The 18,762-nt window shown below is 32.3% G+C and overlaps 1 protein-coding gene across 7 annotated transcripts in view; it reads right to left on the reverse strand.

Annotated features, from left to right (window-relative positions):
- LOC143042504 (CD109 antigen-like) overlaps positions 1–16,431 on the reverse strand; it is a 79,903-nt gene extending 63,472 nt beyond the window's left edge. For all 7 annotated transcript variants that reach the window (XM_076214827.1, XM_076214829.1, XM_076214830.1 and 4 more), the window contains exons 1-5: positions 16,342–16,431; positions 10,254–10,305; positions 7,523–7,683; positions 5,246–5,271; positions 4,565–4,718 (exon numbers count right to left, since the gene is read on the reverse strand). In XM_076214827.1, the coding sequence (XP_076070942.1) occupies positions 4,565–4,718; positions 5,246–5,271; positions 7,523–7,683; positions 10,254–10,303 (391 nt within the window). In that variant the 5' untranslated portion in view covers positions 10,304–10,305; positions 16,342–16,431. The remainder of the gene's footprint in view (positions 1–4,564; positions 4,719–5,245; positions 5,272–7,522; positions 7,684–10,253; positions 10,306–16,341) is intronic.
- Between the last annotated feature and the right edge of the window lie 2,331 nt (positions 16,432–18,762).

Consider the following 18,762-nt stretch of genomic DNA (forward strand, 5'->3'; position numbering starts at 1 on the left):
CAAAGATGTTTGTGAGAGGGTGAAAATTACCCTTCTGATGTACTGATATTTTTAGCACCCCAAGTGAGAATCTAACTCAGGACTTTCAGCACTGTATCCATCGGTCTTAACCACAAGATCACGAACTCACATTTGATGAACTAATTTCTTCTATATTAACTGTACGTGCATAAATTCTGTATTATTTGATAACCAATCACATTCACGTTGCATGTTTGCATGATAATGGGTTCTGTATGAGTGAACTGTAGTGTATTGCAAAATTAATGCAAATTGTGACGTCAGTGCGCCTTCACGTGACATAATTATTTGTAACCAAACCGGCTTCTCATGTAATGTAACGGTTTATTTCGTCCTGAGGATAATTTGTCCCGGTAATTTTTTTCCAGGCATGGTATTTCATTTCACAGGTTGATTTTTCCCAGAGGAATGAAAATCTATCAGATTTCTGTGTTATGCGGATAGTATGTACGGGTATATATTTGCCGTATTATATTTCACAGAACCGTGTGAAAAAGAGTCCCATTAACTACTATGTAAGTTACTCTCAATCAATATATACCTGACTATAATTATAAAATGTTTACAAAGGTAAGCAACTGTCTAGGGCCAGGTAAGGGAGGGGAAAAATTAGTATTAGTACTATTTCGCAGAACGATAAACAGATGCATAGACAGACCAAGGTGGTGGGGGAAATTTAGCTTATGACATATATGTAAGAAATCATTGAAGCTTGATGGGAGTGGGCAACCCTCTGGTCCATCAGAGCCCCCACACCTTTTTGAAAAGTTCTGGATCTGCCACTGAGATTTGCAGGTTTTCTTAGTAAAGATACCTTAAAATATCACAAACTGTGTGCTTTCCAGACCATAGTTTACATTTTTTTTCATATTTTGCCGTGTCAAAATGACCTAAATTTAAAGGACAGTATATAGACCCAAAAATGGTATATCACATTCTACACATCAAGATTTTAGCAGGAAAGACTGCCATTGGAGTTTTTAACCATTGTGACTTTTTAATTTGATCTACTCCACTAATTAAAGTCGTTGAAGTAGAATATTTAATGTAGGTTTGTCCACATTTTGGTATATATTAATACATGTTTAGAAATAATGTTGAGCCTGTTCCTAGATGCCTGTTAGGGAGCTACCATTTGATTTTTATGGGGGGGCTAGGATGAAATTTGAAAAAAATAGGCAGGACAGGAGTTTTGAGTAAAAAAAAAAGGCAGGATGAGACACTTGCAAAAAAAAAAAGTCAGGACGACAATTTAAGTAGAAAAAAGTCAGGATAAACTAAAAAAAAAAGGCAGGAACGAACAGAGTGAAAAATAAAAAGGCAGGACAGAGATTACAGCTAAAAAAAAAAGCAGGACAAAATTTTTCATCCTAGCCCCCCATAAAAATCAAATGGTAGCTCCCTTATAGACTTCAATATTTATTGTTTATTGAAAATAAATGGAATCAATTCTTTCAGAAAAGTTTAATTCTATGGAAATGTATCCCCCCTTTTATAAGTTGAAAAGGCTACATAGAGGTCAATATACAGTCTCCAACAGAAAACCAAAAAAGGAAAAATAAAGTGAATTTTGGAGAATTATTAAATGTACATGCATTTGAAATATTTAAGATATATTGTTTCAATTTTTTTAGTTCTAGGTTCCACATAACTACCATTTTAGAAAACGATTTCAATGCTAAGTCTATTAGAGGGATATTTGATTTTCATTGGTTGTAAATATGGAATCTTATTCAGTGGCAAAGGAAATAGACACTGACAAGTCTTAGATAACATTTTATATAGTTTTGAATTTTTCTTCGTCAGTTGACTAAAATTAGATGGAGGTGTGTTCTAATTTCCAACAGAGGAGCAATCAACCTATATCAATATGTGCATGAAGCAAATTGATAGTTGCTAGATACTGAATGATTATATCCACAATAAAGGTTTAACCTGTGCATATATACTTAAAACAAGATAAAAAAAGTCATGTCTTTTTCAGGACTTCTGAATCCAATCATGTAGTATGGAATGTTATTGAGATATGGTTTGGGTGGATGGATGGTCATGAAGGACCTGTAGTACAAAGTATATCACTGGATTTAGCTCTTTGTCTAAGTGTATTATTAAAGTACTTTGCTTTGAGCTCAGTTCATTGTTATGCAATTCATTCTTTGTGAAATTAAGATTTGACAGACAACTCTAATGGACAAGGATTTGTCAAAGTAGTACCATCTCTATGTACAATGTAAGTATTCAGGAGATAAAAGCATTCTATTTTGATTTGAACCATACATTTTATAAAAAAAAGTGGGAACAAATTTACCGGACAATGCTACTCCCACTACTAGCAATATGATGCTAGGTTGTTTTAATACATCTGTATTGCCTGCTGATGACTCAGCCCTGAGTGTAAACGGTCCTTCAATTAGGAGGGAAAAAAATTATAAGGCCTATCCAGTCTAAGGGAGCTACCATTTGATTTTTATGGGGGGAGCTAGGATGAAATTTGAAAAAAAAGGCAGGACAGGATTTTGAGTAAAAAAAAAAGGCAGGATGAGTAACTTGGCAAAAAAAAAAAAGGCAGGATGACAATTGTTGTAAAAAAGTCAGGATAAGCTAAGAAAAAAAGAGGCAGGACCGAATAGACTGAAAAATAAAAAGGCAGGACAGAGATTACAACTAAAAAAAAAGGCAGGACAAAATTTTTCATCCTAGCCCCCCCCCCATAAAAATCAAATGGTAGCTCCCTAATCGATTTCTAAAACTATACTTCATTGCACATGTTCAACATTTTTATACAACCACAAAAAATTTGGGGTCGTAAATTGGTATCCTGTCCGAAAGATGGTTTCTGGATAATAACTTTATTATAAGTCAACAGAAATCAACAAAATTATAACACAACGTTTATAATCACAAAAGGAAGCTTGGGATTGATTTTGGGGGTTATGGTCCCTAAGGTTTAGGAATAAGGGGTACAAAGGTGCCCAAAACAAGCTTTAATCTAGTGTCGGTTTAAAAAGTTGTGTATAAGTATTTCAATTGTTCTGAAATTGTACCACAATGTTTAATACCATAAGTAGAAGGTTCGGATATATTGTGTGGGTTATGGGACAAACAGTCTAATAATTACGGACCAAAAACAAACATTTTTGTAAATTCAAGACCCTTAATTGGAGTTTGTCCAGAATGGTTCTTGAATTACCTAATACCAATGCTTTATGAAATCTTCTTTGAAAATTGGAGTTATCTTTCTTTGTTCAGTCAACTTAAATCAATTATACAATATACAATGCAATATTCACTTTATTACCAACTGATAAATTAAAGCAGTCATTAATAACCATTCAGTGATTGCAAGCACTTTCGAGGGTATGCCCTTTTACAAATGGAAAAATTATACATTTTTTTAGTTTCTGATCTCTTAACTGAAGTTTGTCTCCTCTAAATGTTTCTCATTTCAGAAATTAAAAAGAAAATTTCTTTAGATATTTTTGTTTGAAAGGATTAATATTCAGCAGCATAGTGAATTGCTCCTAACACAAAAGCAAAACAAATATTTAAGTTCATTAGACCACATTCATTCTGTGTCAGAAACCTAAGCTGTGTCATCTATTTAATCACAATTCAAACTCAGAGCTGTTTCCAGCTTGAATGTTGTGTCAATACTAGCCCCAACTGTTCAGGCTTCGACCTCTGCAGTCGTATAAAGCTGGGCTCTGCGGAGCATCTGGTCCATTCATTTGTTTATTTTTCAATTTGTGTAGTTACAGTAAATGCTAATTACTGCACTTTCATACCACAACAAATATTGTATTGGTACATGTATCACTCAAATGTGTATCCATATAACAAAAAAAATGAAAAGGAATAATTTTGCATTACCTTTTGAATACTATGACTTTTTAGATATGTAGACATATTAAGACTCATTAGTAGATGTTGATAATATTGGCTTAAAATGCTTGAAATTCTATCAGATTACTTTTGGAGCAGTTATGAGTTTTGAAATTAGAAAGATCATATCATATGCAACAAGTGTAGTAAGTTTCAAGTTGATTGGAATTCAGCTTCATCAAAAACTACTTTGACCAAAAACTTTAACCTGAAACTCCCACTTCCATTTTCTATGTTCAATGGACCGTGAAATTGGGGTCAAAAGTCTAATTTGGCTTTAAAATTAGAAAGATCATATCATAATGAACATGTGTACTAAGTTTCGAGTTGATTGGACTTCAGCTTCATCAAAAACTACCTTGACCAAAAACTTTAACCTAAAGCGGGACAAACGAACGAACGGACCCACAGACCAGAAAACATAATGCCTATCTACTATTGTAGGTGGGGGCATAACAAATTTAATAAATAACACTCGTAATGCTCAGATTGGTTGTCATCGTGCAACATAGTTAATAACACCATATAGAAAAAACATAGAACTCATTTTGTCATAAGACACTGTCAAACATCCATACATACTATCCACACTCATCTGTGTCCACACTTGTTCCATACTAATAAAAAATGTTTCTGTCAGTGTTTTGTAGACGCTAAATACCTGTCTGTCCTGGTTTATACATGGCTTTATCTGTCTGTATGAAGATAGATATACCCTTGGACTGGTAACTCAAGCCAGTTTTGTTTGTAAATACTAGTCCTCCGGAGCCAGTCACTTCTATCTCATAACTTCCAGAATGCAGATTATCTGGCACCTTCAATACAACGTTCATATGGCTTTATCAAGGTTTCCAATAAGATAATATATAAAAAAAAAAAAAAAAAAAAAAAAACATCCTTACATTGTACGTGTTCAAGCAAACCATTAGGCATGTTAAATGTTATAAACGGAAGGGAGACTTAAAAAAGAAATATGCATCCCTTACAAAACCCACACCATTAGTTGTACTTATTTTCTATTTACAAACATGATTTTTAAATAAAAGAAGTTCTCACATAAACTGTAAATATATTATGATTTATATCATCGTCAATATTATTATCATTATTATTTTGATTATTATTCTTATTATCATTATTTGCATTGTTTTAAAAACTTGTATAGCTTTTGCCTAATATAGATGAAGTTATTGATATACACGTAGAATCATCGTAATCAAGGCGTTGGGATATAGAATAAAAATCTTACGAAATATGAATCTAAAAATAAGTTCACATATAAAAAATATCTCATGCTACATCAGCTGTATCTAAAGAAAGTTTTTTTAAATGTCAAACTTACCTGTACTTCTAGAAGTTTTGGAGTACCTGAAAAACGATAAGAGTATAAAATATATATTGTTTACACACAAGATGCAAAAGCTTTTCGTGTGATAAGGTAGTTGCTCATCATTGGCTTTCAAGTTTTGAGTATGAGAGTTCATGATGAAGGTAAATCCAGAAAACACCTCGTTTTTCCATAATGTCCACGATTGGTCATGTTATTTTGATACATATGAATATATATATATATATATATATATATATATATATCTAACATTGTTGGGTTGATGTTTAGACGAGTTGTATATATATATATATATATATATAAAAGTCTATAAAAACGACCAACCAGCAAATTTACTATGTACCGGATCGTCTAGAATAGGCGATACTATGCAGATAAGGAAAAAATTATATCAGTCTAAAGATTTGCACAACGATTTACCGTTGTGCAAATCTTTAGACTGATATATATATATATATATATATATATATCTGTCACGATATCACAGTAGCATGGGTTCGAATCCCGGCGAGGGAAGAACCAAAAATTTGCGAAAGCAAATTTACAGATCTAACATTGTTGGGTTGATGTTTAGACGAGTTGTATATACATTATGTACACAGCCATGTATCACCATCATTGATGGCGATCCGATGGATACATCTGTTGTAGGGTTGTCACTGACTCAGACGTACTTATAAATATAATTATTTTCTGTGACTGTATCTTACATTAATTTGTAGGATCCTTTACTATAGATAATTTAGCTGATCTGTAACAATAACATCTTTATGCCTTATATATCATGTACTGCAGTACGCCGCTAGATTAAAACTGACGTGGAAAGGTAACACATGGCCAGCGAAAGCTCTTTTTTTGAGAGCCCAGGTGGTCGTGTGGTCTAGCGGGACGGCTGCAGTGCAGGAGATTTTGTGTCACGATATCACAGTAGCATGGGTTCGAATCCCGGCGAGGGAAGAACCAAAAATTTGCGAAAGCAAATTTACAGATCTAACATTGTTGGGTTGATGTTTAGACGAGTTTTATATATATATATATATATATATATATATGTGCAAATTACGAATTGAGACAGCATCATTAATGATTGCTTGCTTGAATTAGTAAAGTGTTCAGTTAACAAGATCTTTAATTTAATATTAATATAGTTTTTCAAATCCATTATCATGTTGAAATGTTCCAATGTGCTGTACTTATGGAAGCTATATGAATTATGCTTACTCTGTTGAAATGTTCCAATGTACATGTGCTGTACTTATTGAAGCTATATGAATTGTTCTTACTCTGTTGAAATGTTTCAATGTGCTGTACTTATTGAAGCTATATGAATTGTTCTTACTCTGTTGAAATGTTCCAATGTGCTGTACTTATTGGAGCTATATGAATTGTTCTTACTCTGTTGAAATGTTCCAATGTGCTGTACTTATTGAAGCTATATGAATTGTTCTTACTCTGTTGAAATGTTCCAATGTGCTGTACTTATTGAAGCTATATGAATTGTTCTTACTCTGTTGAAATGTTCCAATGTGCTGTACTTATTGAAGCTATATGAATTGTTCTTACTCTGTTGAAATGTTCCAATGTGCTGTACTTATTGGAGCTATATGAATTGTTCTTACTCTGTTGAAATGTTCCAATGTGCTGTACTTATTGCAGCTATATGAATTGTTCTTACTCTGTTGAAATGTTTCAATGTGCTGTACTTATTGAAGCTATATGAATTGTTCTTACTCTGTTGAAATGTTCCAATGTACATGTGCTGTACTTATTGAAGCTATATGAATTGTTCTTACTTTGTTGAAATGTTCCAATGTGCTGTACTTATTGGAGCTATATGAATTGTGCTTACCCTGTTGACATGTTCCAATGTGCTGTACTTTTGTAACTTTATCAATTGAGCTTATCTGGTTGAAATATTCCATGTACTGTTCTTATAGCTATATCATTTGAGCTACTTTATTGAAATATTCCATGTACTGTTCTTAAAGCTATATCATTTGAGCTAACCTTGTTGAAATATTCCATGTTCTGTTCTCATAGCTATATAATTTGAGCTTGCCTTGTTGAAATATTCCATGTACTGTTCTTACAGCTATATCATTTGAGCTTACCTGGTTGAAATATTCCATGTACTGTTCTTTCAGCTATATCATTTGAGCTTACCTGCATGGTTGAAATATTACATGTTCTGTTCTCATAGCTATATAATTTGAGCTTGCCTTGTTTAAATATTCCATGTACTGTTCTTACAGCTATATCATTTGAGCTTACCTTGTTGAAATGTTCCATGTGCTGTACCAATTGGAACCTTATCAGTTGACCTGGTTAGTTGAGCTTGTACTGTGACATCACTTGATGCCTTTAGGATGTTGACGTTAATACTAAGTGCGACACCTGGGCGAATATCGGTTGGGGTTATGATCACGTACGTACTGAAAAGTAAAATCACAAAAATACTGAACTCAGAGGAAAATTTAAAACGGAACGTCCCTAATCACATGGCAAAATCAAATGATAAAACACATCAAACGAATGGACAACAGCTGTCATATTCCTAACTTAGTACAGCCATTTTCAAATGTAGAAAATGGTGGATTGAACCTGGTTTTATAGCGCTAAACCTCTCGCTTGTATGACAGTCGCATAAAATTCTGTTATTTTTTAACGACGATGCGTGAACGAAAATACACTTTCTATATTTTTCTTTCTTTATAAACATTTATGAAGAAATATATTTTTCCTGACAAATAATGTTTTACATTCAGAGTGCATTTCTGAAAAAAAATGCGACTACAGTTTGTCGTTCGTCATATGTAGTTCAAACGCTACATTTGTTTCTAACTTGTATTTGTTTCTACGTTTGTAAAAAGTATGTTTACCAACAACATGTGCATGCATTATTGAAAGTTTAACAGGGTCAGTAAACACTGATAAAACGATGTATTTGCTTCTACCTCTGTAGCGTTAAGAAAACAACAAGAAACGCCACACAACGTTTACAAAATTTTGGTTAGAAAGAAATGCACTCTAAGTAAGCATCGTAATGTGGTGATATTTTAATTGTTGTTTGTATGCATTTTAAACTCGTTGAATTTCATATGAACATCGATAAATTTATTATTCCAGAAATATAATTAATTGTTTAAAAGAATACAAGTCAAGATCAATAATGCTGTGTCTGAGACAAAATGCAGAAAAAAACAAAAAAATGCAAGGCTTTCAATTTTCACATATATATATGTTACAGTGAATTTGTATAATCAGGGATTATGTAGAATCCCTGATTTTTCAGGGAATATGTAGAATCACTAAAATCATTAGTAATTATATATAATCCCTGAAAATGACCAGTGATTTTACATAATCACTGAAAACTTTACCTATTATTCCACAAATTCCCTAATATAATTTCAGGGAATATGAATAATTTAAGGATCCTTTGTTTGATAAAAAAAAAAAAACATAGACAAATTATGATTTTTTACTTTCATATTCCTTGCCAAATGAAATAATTTTGCTTTTTAACACAGAGGATGATCATGCGAGGTTTGGCATGCCACAAAACCAGGTTCAACCCACCATTTTTTCCTTTAAAAATGTCCTGTACCAAGTCAGGAATATGGCCATTGTTATATTATAGTTCGTTTCTGTGTGTGTTACAATTTAACGTTGCGTCGTTTGTTTTCTCTTATTTTTGAGTGTAAATTGACATTGCGATTAGACGTGTCACGGTACTTGTCTATCCTAAATTCATGTATTCGGTTTTGATGTTATATTTGTTATTCTCGTGGGATTTTGTCTGATGCTTGGTCCGTTTCTGTGTGTGTTAGTTACATTATAGTGTTGTGTCGTTGTTCTCCTCTTATATTTATGCGTTTCCGTCAGTTTTAGTTTGTTACCCCGATTTTGTTTTTTGTCCATGGATTTATGAGTTTGAACAGCGGTATACTACTGTTGCCTTTATTTAAAGATATAACCAACCACAGGGTTTCGAGATAAAGTTGAAGACTTCAAAATTAATAATATTAAGATTCCCTCTTTTTAGCGATAGCTTTACATGTAGTGTTTGTTTATTAAAAGCCAGATATTCATGTTCTATTTGCAAATCCAAGGAGCATGTTATTTGTGGTACATGTAAAACAAATGGTGAAAAAGATTATGAACATATGGTTTTTTTTTGTTTTTTGTTTTTGTTCAAATGAACAAGAAATTCAAACAGAGAGAACTTACACATCTAAATGTATAGAAAATTTAAGGATTGACAATTAGAACAAAATTTTAGCGGAAGCAATTCCACAGGGTAAAAAAGGAAAGGGAATCCCCAAAAATATAATGGTAATTGTTCACCAAAAGTCTGAAAAGGATATCGCCTGGCAAAAAAAGACATGGTATCTTGCCCGGACCAGTTCGAGGTTGCTAATTCCCTTTTTTTTTTGGGGGGGGGGGGGGGGGGGGGTACCGACAGATGTTTTTACTGAACACTTTATTTCTCTTGGGCGGGTCATAATATCTGATTCAATATGTGAAGGAAAGGGTTTTTTATATTGATATTGTGGTAAAAACAGATATGAAGCATTTTATTTTAATATATTGTGTTTAACATTTTAATATCCATTTTCAAAATTGGGGTTATCATTTTGATATTTTGTTCTTAACATTTTACAATTTATGTTTATACAGTGTAATGCTGTTTTAATATGATTTTATAGCATAAATTAATTGACTTTTATTCATTTTCTTTATAAATAGACTATTCTTCATTTCAGTTATTATGTATAATCCCTGACGTTTTTTCTAGTGATTATACATAATCCCTGAAAACTTAAGTGATTATATATAATCCCTAAACTGGCCAGTGATTCTACATAATCACTGATTATACAAATTCACTGTAACATATATATATATATATATATATATATATATATATATATATATATATATATATATATATATATATGTACTGTGATTTATTACTGCAGATATGCTATTTATTACTTACTCTTCCGCAATCGCGACCGTAACTACGGCCAATAACAAAAACAGTCGCATATCTGGAAAAGAAATAAGACTTATAGTCGCATAATGTTATTCCACTCGCATACATTAAACAGAAAATAACATTGTTTATTATACTTTCCTTTAAAATGCAAGAGTTTGATTGGTTAGTACGCGGGAGATAATTTACTCTATGCCATGGTTCACCGGGGGGACAATTGTGTGACGTCATAATTACCGATAAACAGAATAATAGGTAGTTTCGTTTTTGATACTGACTATATCATGTCGAATATCTTAACTCGCACTAACGGGCTCGTCTAGATATTCCACATGATATAGTCAGTATCAAAAACGAAACTACCTATTATTCTATATAGAGCAGATCGACACGAGGCTCAAAAACACAACTAAGAAAAATACACCAAAAAATGATGTAAGAGTATTCATCCTGTCTTTTACTGGGTTATACATTTTCAGCTATATTCATTTTGAAAATCCTCCTGCCCCCTCCCCAAATAAAAATGTAATAGTCGTCCCCTAGATATGTAACAAATTAATCCTCTACATATCCTAGTATACCTCATATGAATGTTAACCAACAGGTTTAAAAAGGAATTCATTTTTTAAGAAAATAAACCTACGACAGGGTTGAGAAAAATATCTAAATAGATATAAAAGAAAGCTACAGTTTCAGATGGAATTCCAGAAAAGATAATACAACAAAGCACACTTATTATAGTAGCTCCACAATAACCTTCACAGATTAACTTATCTATTCCCAGATAGACTTATAAAAAGGCTAAGGTTACTCCATGACACAAGAACATCGACACTCTGAGGCTAACATTATTAAAGACTAGTGAGCATCCTACTTTTTTTTATTTATGAAAAGTTAATTATACACAGTTGAGTGGTTTTTTTTTACTGATGTTTAATCCTTTTCTGTTTGCCTTCAGAATTTGCCATGCAATTATACAACTCACTGTCTTCAGACTACTTAAAGACTATTATAGTATTTATTTATTTATTTTTATGGTGTTTTGGTGTTTTAACGCCACTTTTAAGAACCACATTTAGGCTATTTCGTGGCGACCAGTTTTTATTGGCGGAGGAAGCCGGAGTGCCCTGAGAAAGCAACCGACCTCCGATTGCAATCCTAGTCAATTAAAATTGGAGTCGAGTGCACCCACACGAGCGTGGTTCGAACTCACAACTGTGTTAACTGGCTATTGATCACAATAGTAACTACTTAGACAACTCGGCCACCGGGGGTCCGTGTAACACTTATCAATTCAAGGTTTTAAAAAGTTTTGAAATTTTAGATTTTTGGAATTTTGATCAAAGTTTTAAAAAATCAAAATTTCAAATTGTGTAAAAGTTTTGAAATTTTGAAATTTTAACCAAATTATTAAAATATTAAAATTTCAAATATCGTTTTTAAATTTAATAGTTTAGGAATTTGATCAAACTTTTAAAATACTAAACCTTACGTGCAATATTGATTATTTCACTTTTTGAAAGTTTGATTTTTTAAATTTTTGATTAAAATATCAAAAATAGAAAAGGGGCAAAAAGAGGGGTACCTGTAAAAAGCGAAACGAAATAAAAGCGGAACGAAACGAAACAATATGAATTGAAAACATACTGATACTTAAAAGTTTATGTATGAAATAAAACCACAGACAGACAGTTGTAAGCGGTGAAAAATTGGATGACAAAATAAATATTTCTCAAAAGAAGAGAATTCATTTCAAAACCAGACGTACGGCTCTGATATTGGCCATTTTATAACTTGCTGATTTTTCTAGCACCCATGCATATTTTAGGAGAAACAGGAGTAACAGTAAAAACTGAACAACTCGCAGTAGGTCAAATAGTATGATTAGGTTGAGCATGTATATATATTTTCTACTGATCTCTAAGCAATAAAAAGGCTCAATACACGGTGTATTATCTCTTTTGATTTAAAATTTTTCTGTTTTGCTCTACGACTTCTTACTTTCTGCAATCATGTTGGCTAAAGAATATCATTTCATGTACATTATGAACGATCATCTTTAACGTTTTAAGATGTTCTTTGTAAGTTGTTGGCCCTAAATATTCAGCTTTGAGCGTTCCCTAAGAAGGTCGATCAAGAAAAGCGCTTCGGTCGTAACTTTTAACGTTTTGTTTTCATTTTTATCGGTTGTATGACGATCATAATTATATTGAGTTGTATCAATGATTATAGTTAATATTTTTTTGGTACTTAAAGCTCTGGTTTTGTGTAAGTTGAAACCTTTCATATCATATATAAACGTATGTCATAAACATTATTTTCACGAGCATTCATATTTATGTAATATTTGCCGCTGTACTACATTGCGCCCATCTAGCATTCATATTTATGTAATAGTTGCCGCTGTACTACATTAAGCGCCCATCTATCCATTTGTAGGTGTCGGCATTTTGAAAATTGAAAATTCTGTTCAAAAGTTTATATCAGCGATAAATGGTAATCTTTTGGGGAATCCAATGTATAGAAAGTCACTTTTTTTTACTTTGATACTACCACGAGGGGCTTCGATAATGGTACATTAAGATATTCTGATCCCCAATTTGATGAAAAAATAATATCCCGCTGTGCCAGCAGAGGACAAAAGAAAAATTCTGAATCCAAATTTTCTCCATGCCTTATAGTGTTAAATTTTGAACCAGACAAGTTGATTAATAGCGATGTAAAACTTAATAAAATTGTTAGCGCTTCGACAAACAATCACACCCCAGTTTTAAAGTTAAATGGTTGCTCTCTTATAGACAACGTTTGGACTGGTTATCATATACGTAGCTCCATTATGGGTCCTAAATAAATCAACCACTGTTTTTAAATAGTAAATAAAGGAAAGGGATTTTTTTGTATTAAGGGATATTATTGTTCCGTATTTGCATATTGTTATTTGAGCATTTTTAAGTTATCGTACGACAATCGACTTTAAGCAAACTAAAAGAACACATGTACATCCAGTCAGAATGGGGCGTGTAAAGAGAAGCCACACTGTCAGCTGCATGATGGATTTTTCCATTTTTGGCCGTACACCAATGTTGCTCTCGAAAAACCAGTACAATGTAAAACGCTGAATTTTAAGTAAAGAATTCACCTACGGAACGCTGAACTGAAATTTGAAAGTCAAGAAAAATAAGAACCGAAACAATTGAAGAGGTGTTTGGCCAAAGTGAAGTTAAAACATATCAAAATCCATCTATAAGGGCTACTTTGTCCAATGAAATTGAATCCTACGTTTCTTCGTAATTTGTATGTAAACAACCTATTTTAAATTATCGATTTTTTTGTTGCCAGTGACAAATATTTCATGAATGTTCCGGAACAAATTAGCAATAAATGCAACAGGGAGAGAGTGTGCATAATGAAGACATATAAAACCTTTCAATTAGTTTAATTGAGGTCTGGAGCTGGCGTATGGCAGTAACTGCTAGCCTTATATATAGTAGTCCTTTGTTAATTTATTAGCATTGTCATTTTGATTAGTTTCTTTTGTTTCCTATTCTGACATAGGACTTGTATTTCCTTTTCTAGTGCGTTTTACTGTTCGTATTACTGTGTGTTTTTCATTCTTTATTGGCTAGAGGTATAGGGGAGGGTTGTGATCTCGCGAAACATGTTTAACCCCGCCGCAATTCAGGAGCCTCTGTCCTTTTAAGTCTTGTATGATTTTAATTTTAGTTCATTGTTAAATTTCGGAGTTTAGTATGACGTCTATAATCACTGAACCAGTACACTTTTTTTGTCTAGGGGCCAGCTGAAGCACGCCTAGCACAACGTTCATTGCGACGCTATACATTAAAAATATTCCTTCCGTATCATTTCTTGGAACTGAAATAAATCATAAAAGGCAATATAGTATCGTCATGCAATCGATAAAAAAAGAAAACAAAACGTTTAAAGTTGCATGCGACCGAAGCGCTCTTTCTGGATCTACCTTCACCAGGAACGTCAAAAAGGCGAATAATACTATTTGGTTTACTGCGAGTTGGTCAGTTTTCACTGATAAATGTTGGGCACTGGGAACACCAAATAGCTCTATATTATTTATCTCAAACGCTAACCTTATATAAGAGATTTAAATCAACTTATTTGATTCCGATTTAAATAGTTTGTTTTTTTTGATAGATGCACAACCTTAAAATTTCAGGATACTGTTATCCCATGTGATGTCTAATATGTTTCATAAAAAAACCGACTTCTTCTTTTCATTATTTATTTTGTAATTAAAAATGATTTGATATATTTCGTGCTATTTATTTATAACTAAGAATGATTGTTATCAGAGCCGTGTTTACATCAGTGTTTACAGCCTCTTTTCGCCCCTTTTCTAATTTTGATATTTTAATCAAAAATTTAAAAAATCAAACTTTCAAAAAGTGAAATAATCAAAATTGCGCGTTAGGTTTAGTATTTAAAAGTTTGATCAAATTCCTAAACTATCAAATTTATAAACGATATTTAGAATTTTAATATTTTAAAAATTTGGTTAAAATTTCAAAATTTCAAAACTTTTACACAATTTGAAATTTTAATATTTTAAAACTTTGATCAAAATTCCAAAAATCTAAAATTTCAACACTTTTTAAAACTTTGAATTGATAAGTGTTACACGGACCACCGGGCCCCCCAAAGACTATAATAAGTCAGTCCACAAATTTAAATAGATATCTATTGCAGTTATGGATCTAACAAAGGCATTTGACTACCTTTCCAAATATCTACTGCTTGCCAAATTGTAAGCATATTGAGATTCTTATCCTTCCGTCCTTTTAAAATCTTATTTATTAAACTGAAAGCAGCAGATAAAAGTCAATAGGATTCTAAGCAGTCGGGCTGACAACCATAAAGGCGTATATCAGGGTTCAACTACATATAGTTCCCTATTATTTAACGTCTTTATTGAAATATTTTCCTTGGTATTTATGACAAGTCGCGTGCTTTTGGTTTTCAATTAATTTGGGTCCCGACGGTATCCCGTGGTAATAAAAGAGATCCCGGGTTCGTCGTCTGCTGATAAGACCACAGCAGGGGGTTCCATTCGACTTTTCTGGATGTTTAAGTACACAGTCATTTACGGGTGGAGACCTTTTGTTGGGAAAGTGCCGATTGCTTTGCAATTATAGAATTTTTGCAACAACACCTCGATGCGTTCATTTGTTACTTGTTGCATGGCTAGTTTCTAGCTCTAGCAAACACGACCTTGTTTCCATTGGTAGAAAAAAATCACGCCCTACCTCCCGATCGACATTATTTGCAAACGCTTCTATTGTATTATTTGTTCATTTGACCTCGTCCATGATATGCTAGAAATATTTGCCACATGATATTAAGCAAATAAAAATCAATTAATCCATCTAACCAAATTTATTTGACCAGAAGCATCACTGAAGTGACATTATTTGTCGAAATGCATATATTATACTAGTAATTTATTAACTAAATAAAAAATACTTTGAATTTAGCTTGAAAGAATAGAAGATAATTATAGATTATCGTTGATCATCAGCTGGTACAACAAAAGTGAGAAAAGCAATCGAGTTGAGATGACCATTGACGATCTACTAGTATTGGTCGCTATTTTACCCATGACGACTTTGTTAATTTCATTGACAACGTTTCTAGCGATAATTTTTCATATCACTCTTCTGTGCTGAGAAAGCAAAGTATCAGTCAGTAAGATCTAAGAAAAATTTCGTAGAATAGCGATTATTTGTAATCTGATCGATATCTTGATCAGAAGTTGTTACAAAACTTAATGCGTAAAAAAATTGAGCAAAGGGAAAAGTATTTGATATAAAAAAAAATTTAAGTAGCTACATACGTATTTGATTTCATTAAGTTTTCGAAGAATTTCAGACAAGTCTTATATAGAAAAGTGCACTGAGTTGTTATTTTTGGTACGATTACAAAACTTAACAGCACAACTTATGACAAGGAAAAAATATATAATTATCCCCTTGTAGAAGCTAACATAAAAATGTATCCTCTAGTAGAATATAAAACAAATATGTATCCTTTAGTAGGAGCTAAAATAAAAACGTCCTACCTGTTAACTTATTTGCAGTTATCTGTTTTCAAGGTGACTATTATGCTCATTGTCCGATAAAACCGAATTTGGTCATAACAATGTTGGAATTTAAAGGAGAAATAATAAAAGCTTATCAAATGTTGGTGCTTGTGTCAGCAGGGACACCAGGATTGGTTTATTTAGAGTATATTTACCGATTAGTTCATCACGTACTACTTATATCTAACTACGGAAAAATTATAAGTTTTTGACATTGAGCCTATTCTAGACTAAAAGTGCAATACGGTGAACCGCTTTGTTGTTTATCTAGTACAAAAGCATCTCGATGCCTAAAGCAAATGTCATGTAGAAGTTTTAGAGACAAAATAAAAAGGCAAGAGGTTTAACGTTCAGTGGCAAATATAACATACATTTCAGGAAAAGAGCATGCTAATTTGATAGGAATATGAACCCTTCATTCTCCTAGACACGCTGAAACAGATTTAAAACTAAATGCACATAGAAGACAGATAATTTGTGTCCTAGTCGACCAGTCCACTCTAATTCCTTTTAAAATACACCATCAGCGAAGATACTAATTCTAAATTGTTTGTTTTTACTTTCGAGGACACAACAAAGAACTTACCTTCTGTAGCAAAAAAAAAAGAAGATTCATCTTCAAAAATACGAACCATTTACCTAAAGATATAATAATATTCGATTTTATACTGGAAAATGTATAATAAGGTGATGTGATAGATTGTGAATGAAACAACTATCCACCAGAGTCATGGAGTCAAAGACATATAAAACTATCTATGAAAACTAGGAAAGTTTTTACACTTATTACGAATCTATAACGTACAATATATACTGCACTCGGAAATACTAATTAATGATATGTTCGAACATCTCAGTACGAGTTTCCCATGATATTATTAGTTAACACTGTATAACTGTTGCATTCTTATGAACCTGTCCTTAGTCAGCAGCCAGAAATTCAGTAATTGTCATTGGTATCTGTCTACTATATTTGTTTTGCGTTTATTGTTGTTTACAATAATGAGTCAAAGATTTAGCCCAAGTAGAAGCCAAGTAAGAATGGTCAGTTGAACAGAAGTATATCAATCTTAAACACCTAACTTTACAATTTGTTGTTAAAACTATTTACATTTTCATCTCGATTTATACCAAATTCATTCTTTTTATATAATTATTAATAATCCATTCATGGGAATTTCTTATACGGACAGAATCATTAAAATAGATCTCGTTTCTTTTCCATTCAATTTCTTTAGGTTGGACAGAATCATTGAAAGTAACTCTGATATAACTGAGTAAGTGAGTTTATTAAAATAATATTTTTCATCGCAAATCTATTATCTACAACAGACTATTCTAGCTTCGTGACCTTTAACATATTGTTTTAGTAATAAAAGTTTATCGATATGTCACAACTTTCCCAGAGTTTAATGCGTACTTACTTAAATGCATATGCGCAAAATCTCTTAGGTTCTTTGTAACTAGTAAATTAAGCGTAAATCTATAGAATAATAGTCGGTTAGCAATTATATATATACAAGGAATAGTTCTACTTCGGCTGTTGCCTGCTCATGGACGAGTTGTTGTCTCTTTGACATATTCCACATTTCCACTCTCAATTTCATAACTGTATTATATCCTTTGACCAATTATGTATCATTATGAACTATGCAAGAAAATACTATTACTTAGTAGTAAAGACTGTTCAAAAGTGTTTTTTTTTTCTCTATTTGGAAGAAAACGAATGCTTTAATTTTTTTTATTAAAAAATCAAAAGTGTTGCCAGTATTGGTTTTCTTAATCTTAGAGTAAAAAACATATTTTATTAATTAAATTCAGGTAAAGTAATGTACACAAATAGGCATTTACATAATAATACCAGTGAAATAATCAACAGGATCCAGAAACAAGCTGTTAGCTTATATTTATATTAATCCGTTTCCTTAAAACTTAATCTTGCCAATTGCTATACAATAGGTGGTAATACTGAGCTATACGTCCAGTGAGAATCATTTCCATACGTAACTTATTGCTAGGTAAATTTCCTATGACTTTTTTTCGGTGACAGTTTAATTTTCTCCATCATTTATCTCCTTTGGCTTTGACGAGCTCTGCCTGATTGATTTGTTGATAAGTTAAGAATCCACTGTGCATTAAATGATGACTGCAAACGACTTTAATGTCGGCAGTTTTCCCGCGGTTTTCTTGACATTGATAGGCAGTAACTAATTGTTAAATTATCAGGTTTTAAGGATCTCTCAGCTCCCTCTTTAATTGATTCATTTACCAATGTCAGAAAACTTGTTATGCCTCATGTTGTGTTCAAACTTCTTGCAATATAAAGCTGCATCTCATCTCAAATACATATATTTTAAGTGAATTCTATGCGGCGTATTAATTATAAACTGAGTGATATTT

Source organism: Mytilus galloprovincialis, chromosome 8, assembly GCF_965363235.1.
Source record: "Mytilus galloprovincialis chromosome 8, xbMytGall1.hap1.1, whole genome shotgun sequence".
NCBI classification, from domain to species: domain Eukaryota; kingdom Metazoa; phylum Mollusca; class Bivalvia; order Mytilida; family Mytilidae; genus Mytilus; species Mytilus galloprovincialis.